At 39.9% G+C, this 5,974-nt stretch overlaps 1 protein-coding gene across 1 annotated transcript; it reads right to left on the bottom strand.

The window, feature by feature from the left end:
* Nucleotides 1-1,122: 1,122 nt before the first annotated feature.
* On the bottom strand, nt 1,123-3,185 carry LOC126194987 (uncharacterized). The gene is made up of 2 exons (XM_049933404.1): nt 2,818-3,185; nt 1,123-1,677 (listed from the first exon to the last, which is right to left on the bottom strand). Exons 1-2 carry the CDS (start codon nt 3,163-3,165, stop codon nt 1,201-1,203), a joined length of 825 nt encoding a protein of 274 aa, XP_049789361.1. The 5' UTR covers nt 3,166-3,185; the 3' UTR covers nt 1,123-1,200.
* Between the last annotated feature and the right edge of the window lie 2,789 nt (nt 3,186-5,974).

The following is a 5,974-nucleotide window of genomic DNA, read 5'->3' as shown; positions in this document are numbered from 1 at the left end:
ATATGCGACTTTGCGACATGTATCGCGACTTGTATGAGTTGACAAGTATCAACTTCATACATGTATGAGCGTGCGTTTACACTGATTTGTATCACTGTGCGATGGCTTCCGACGACGATTTGGAAGATTTCACATTTTTATGTGCTGGTACACTTGCTCTTTTGGAAGATGATAGGAAGAAAAGGCGGAGGAAGCGTAGATGGTGGCAGAGAGAGTTTCTTCGCAAACGCGCTACTCACGGAGCTTACGCAATGCTCGTTCAGGAATTAACGCTAGAGGATGGCGCATATTTTAGAAATTATGTTAGGATGAGTATGGAGGATTTCCGCGGTTTGCTATCTCTTGTTGCTCCTCTTGTGTCCAAAACCAACACAAACTTTCGGGAAGCGATTCCACCAGAGGATCAGCTGGCAGTAACACTCCGTTTTTTGGCCACTGGGGATTCCTTTTCGACGTTAATGTATCTGCATAGAATATCAAAAAGTGCCATATGCAACATTATTCTTCGTGTTTGCGAGGCCATTGTGCAAGTTCTATCCCAAGAAGTGAAGGTAAAAGTTATATATATATATATATATATATATATATATATATATATATATATATATATATATATATATATATATATATATCACAGTATGTAATAGATTATATAATTTTTTCATGCATCTGGCGCGTATATCAGTTTTTTGCTATTATTCCGGCGGCCTCGCGTGATAATGTTGACAACGGATGCTAATGCCGACAATCGTGTGTGAGTCGTTGGCATTAGTAATCGCGCGACAATGCAAATGTTTTGTCATGAAATCTTCGTTTTACGAGGGCAATTACTTTTAACGAGCGGACGAGGGTACATACAAGTAACTGTCAACCAGGAACAGCAGCACAAATTTTCTACCGCGCCGTTGATGTTGCCAACATAACCACGTGAGGATGCTGGAATAGGAACTAAAATTTTAACGGCACATATCTTTTTCAGCATAAATTTCTCAAATTTTGCTGAAATGGGTTAGGTTTTAGTTCTTTGGATCGACTGACATGCTTCACTCAGTAATACAATATCACAATTTCTGAGGACACCTTCTTCACAGTAAAGATATCCAACAACATTAATTTGTATTTAGTTTTATTTAATAGTACTTGACAGCACATTACATGCATATTTCAACATTTATACATGGTTTTTAAGGAATACATAAATTATGTTGCATTTGCATCTATTAGTTCATCGTTTGCCTCCTGCAAACATCTGTAGATTCCGTTTTCAAGTCTTGCCATAATTCTAGTATGGCCATTTTCATACAGAAATCTAAGCTTATTGGCGACCAAGTCACCCAAGTGGGTAAACTGGTCCCTTTTCCTGCCTGCTAAATTGTCGCCAACTTTTTTCAAGGTCTGTAAAAGACCTTCTCGGTCTTCATCCAGGTCTCTCCTGGCTCTCTTCAGTGCACTTGATCTACCACTTCCACTCGGACTTGGAGTGGTACACGGTGGCACGGTTGCACATCCACTTTCATGTGGAGGCACAGAGATGAGTGGAGTGGTTTCCACTTCCACAATGTCTTCTGGGGGCGTGGCAAATGTCACCTCCTCCATTTCTGTGACATCGTAAGGGAAACTAATGCTTCCTTCTCCTTCTCCTTCACCATCTCCTTCCGTGGCTGGGGCTTCCATGACCTTTAAAATACATAACACATTTCTAAGGCAAAGTGAGCTATATGTTATACATACATTATAATCAAAGTATCTTAATGTATTTAGAATTTCTTTGAGTGTCCATGCGTAAATTAAATTAAAAGTGTAACAATTTTCTTTCCAGCTTCCTGCTACTGCAGAGGAATGGCTGAAAATTGCCAAAGAATATGAAGAAAAATGGAATTTCCCCAGGTGTTTGGGAGCTATAGATGGGAGGCACATTGACATTGTGGCACCACCCAACAGTGGAACAGTTTATTTTAATTATAAAGAGCGCTTCAGCATTGTTTTGCTAGCAATTGCTGATGCTAATTATAGAATAATTTACGCTGATGTTGGCACGCAGGGGAGGATTTCAGATGGTGGTGTTCTTAAAGACACCACATTTTACAAAATGTTAGAAACAAAAACTCTAAATATACCACCATCAACTCCTCTTCCTGGTAGGAGCAAGCCTGTTCCATATGTTTTCGTCGCTGACGAAGCCTTTGGCCTAGAGGAAAACATTGTGAAACCATTTCCAGGTCTGCATGAAAAAAATAGTTGGCAACGTATTTTTAACTATAGAGCATGCAGGGCAAGAAGAGTAATAGAAAATGTATTTGGGATTATAAGTGCTGTTTACAGAGTGCTGAGGAAGCAAATGCTTCTCAGTCCGGGGAAAGCTACAGTGGTGGCACTAGCCTGTGTTTATTTACATAATTTTCTTCAAAACAGAAAATCTCAAAGTTATTGTCCAGCAGGAACATACGACAGAGAGGGAGATGATGGCAACGTAATACCTGGGTCCTGGAGGGAAACCCCTACTGTGCTGGAGCCACTGCCCAGAACTGGCCGAAGAACTTCATTGCTGAATGACAACAGAAGAGAATATGCTGAATACTTCTGCAGTATTCAGGGCTCCATCCCATGGCAGTATGGAAAATAAGTTGCACATCATTGTTAAATGATGACATAAAGTAATATGCTCATTCTTCTGCAGTATTCAGGACTTCAAACCATAGCAGTATGGAGAATCATGTTTTTCAGTGAAATTGTAAATATTCACATTATGTAAATCATTAGCACGAAAAAATGTTGCCAAATATATGATTAATAAAATATTATAACAAATTTACTTACTGGTACTACTTCATGTGTGCTCCTATGAGAGAGTGGTTTGTAATTGTCTCTTATGAACTGCATACTTTCAAAAGCATACCATGAAGTGTGGTACACATTGCTTGTAGCACTTCCAGTTCCTTTGCTGCTCTTCCTTTTCGCTAACTCGCGACTGTATTGGCTTTTTAAATTATGCCACTTGTCCTCACATTCCTTCCTTGACACGTTAAATGCCTTGGCAATTTCCTCCCACTCGTCGTACCTTTTGAGAATGTTCTTATAGTCTCGTATTTTCACATCCCATATACAGGGATGCCTGCGCACTGCCTCTATAAAATGCAGTGTATTTTGTTTGGACCAAGAAGTCATGGCAAATTTTAAAACACGCGGGCACAACACACGACAAAATACACAAATAACTACACAACAAATGACAGTCGGCAGCTCCAAAACTCAAAACAGCCGCCAAATAAGCTGGTACTACGCATGCGCCAAACTTCAAAATAAGCGGCAGGCGACAAGACGACAGGAAATGATAGTACTGCGCATGCGCGAGTTCTTCAAATGTCGCTCATACAAGTCGCGTATATGGCCAAAAAGCGATATACAAAATGTATACGCGACATGTATGAGCTCGAGGGTCCGCATACAAGTTCCGTGAATTTTTGTATGAGGTGATGTATCGCGACATGTCAAATTGACATGTCGCTCATACATGTCGCGATACATGTATCCCAGTGTAAACGTACCTTAAGATATTTTCGATGTTTAAAGGGTACAGCAAATTGTGTGTGATGTTTAGTGTGGGTGAGACTCTGCACAAATGGACCATAAGAAAACTGTAAGTACACATTCTTCTAAATTTCGCTTCTAACTTCACAAAAAGATCGATAGCCAACTAAAAATCGAGTGTTTGTTATGTATTGCAGTAAAGTCAATGAAATTAAGCGGACTCTCACACATCGACATCACATAGAAATGGCGTAATACACAAAAAAACGCACTTGAAAAAGGTAATCACTTTTCGAAAGGTGTCGTGTGAAAAGTAAATAAAGAAAATCGTGACTGGTAGGAGAAGAATTATTTATAAGCAAATCTATTGTTGTCACAGTCACAGGCTTTCAAAACCATTTACAATGGATGAAATCAAAGAAAGATAAGAACGAGATGCGTTTCTTTTAAACTGTCTGGCTACGAAAGATGGAAAAAAACAAGATGTTGAATAATTTTACATACTTCATTCACCAAAACTCATCTTGTAAATCGAGGTTTAGTGTCAGTATCAATACAAGCTATGCGTTATTGGCGCTTCAACTGCCAACTTCTTCCTTCTTCTTCCTCTTTTTCTCTGGCCTTTATCCCGTATCCATGCAGGATCTGCATGTTATTCTGGATTTCGCATGGTAGTGGTATAATACTACCTCAAACCCCCCCACCTCCCCCACCCATTCCCCTCCCCGACCCATGTGTTGGAAATTGTGTACCCCATTTCTTTGCATCTAGCGTTAAGAATGTGAAAATTTGAGAATGTGTTAGAAATTTTTTGGGTATCGTGTAGCTGAGTGGGTATCAGGTAGTTGGATGTCCAAGGAAAACTGCTTCTCAGTATATTAAATTTTATTCCTTGATGAAATTTGTGGCAAGGAATTCATCCCTGTTTCCAACCAAAAGCTCAATACATAGTATCAATACTAGGAATAAGAACAATCTACATAAAGACCTAAAATCACTTACCTTGGTCCAGAAAGGGGTCCAATATTCAGGAACACACATTTTCAATAAATTGCCAATACCCATTAAAAACTTGGTTTCAAATGGTTCAAGTGGCTCTGAGCACTATGGGACTTAACATCTATGGTCATCAGTCCCCTAGAACTTAGAACTACTTAAACCTAACTAACCTAAGGACATCACACAACACCCAGCCATCACGAGGCAGAGAAACTCCCTGACCCCGCCGGGAATCGAACCCGGGAACCCGGGCGTGGGAAGCGAGAACGCTACCGCACGACCACGAGATGCGGGCTACTTGGTTTCAGATGAAGCATGTTTTAAACAGAGTTTGTTAGATTTTTTGATAGGCAACTCCTTCTACTCCATAGATGGATACCTGGTCACAACAGTCAAGATTATGTATTATGTGTTCGATAAATTCATTAATGGTGCATAACAATGTTTCATTCTGACAGTGGGTTAATTCTGTAAATATTAGCAGTTCTAGTTTCCCTCATTGTATTCACCTATTTCAATAATCTCCTGACAAATGATTAGGGTAGTAAGAATTGTATTCAAATTTTTATGTTTTTATGTTATACTTTCCGACATGTTCCAAACCCACGAGAATCATCTAATTTTTTGGGGCTATGAAACGAAAACTGAATATCTTTGCTCTTACAATTGCGCCATCGTTTGGCCCAAAGGCAAGATTTCAAATGGTATCTCTCCGAATGTATGAATTCTCCAACCAGCGAACTTTCTGCCCCACTAGAAATCTGCGAACTGTCTAAAAACCGCATCCACGGTCGCCAATACACAGGTCCTCACCGTTAACACACCAGGCGCCTTCGGGTATGGGGCGTGCTAACGTGCACGATTGTTTGGGCCAATCCATCTACTGCCAATGTGGCTCAAAAATTTTTCATAGATAGTATTGCTAGGCCAGGGATGACCCTAGTTTTTTGGGACATCGCATTCAATATTTTCCCCTTATACTAAAAAATGACAGTCTTTAAATTACAGATATTCAATATCACAGTGTAAAACACACTTCAAATGAGTAAAGATGAACATCCATAAAATTAGTTATTCAGGTGGCGACAGTAAGTGCACGTGGAGTTTACGGAAATACAAGAACAAGTATTCATCGAATCTGCTTTACGACAATTCTTATGCAAGATGTAACAGGTGTAGGTGCAAATATTACTAATGGTGACTGAGGACGGTGTAATGAACAACATTACACCACTACTCATCTCACTTGCGGACTAGTAATTATTACAAGTCGTATGTTTTTAGGTTGGTTAGTGCTCCAAGTACATGTGCCAAGAGCAAGCCATTAACGCTTATTTTCCCTGGGCGCAGCAGGTCAGACGTTGAACTCTGGATACGTGGACGCAATATGGTGAATCTCTACTCACGGGCGTAATCCACTTAATGATGCAGTAACGGCCGTGCAGAT

Source organism: Schistocerca nitens, chromosome 7 (assembly GCF_023898315.1).
Source record: "Schistocerca nitens isolate TAMUIC-IGC-003100 chromosome 7, iqSchNite1.1, whole genome shotgun sequence".
Classification (NCBI taxonomy): Eukaryota; Metazoa; Arthropoda; class Insecta; order Orthoptera; family Acrididae; genus Schistocerca; species Schistocerca nitens.
This window is presented reverse-complemented; position numbering and strand designations above follow the sequence as displayed.

Bases quoted from the DNA above. Each gene is read 5' to 3' on its own strand.
- LOC126194987 (XM_049933404.1), bottom strand. From the start codon at position 3,165: ATGACTTCTTGGTCCAAACAAAATACACTGCATTTTATAGAGGCAGTG. The intron at 1,678-2,817 runs GTAAGTAAATTT...TGTATTTTAAAG, and splicing joins GCACACATGAAGTAGTACCA to GTCATGGAAGCCCCAGCCAC.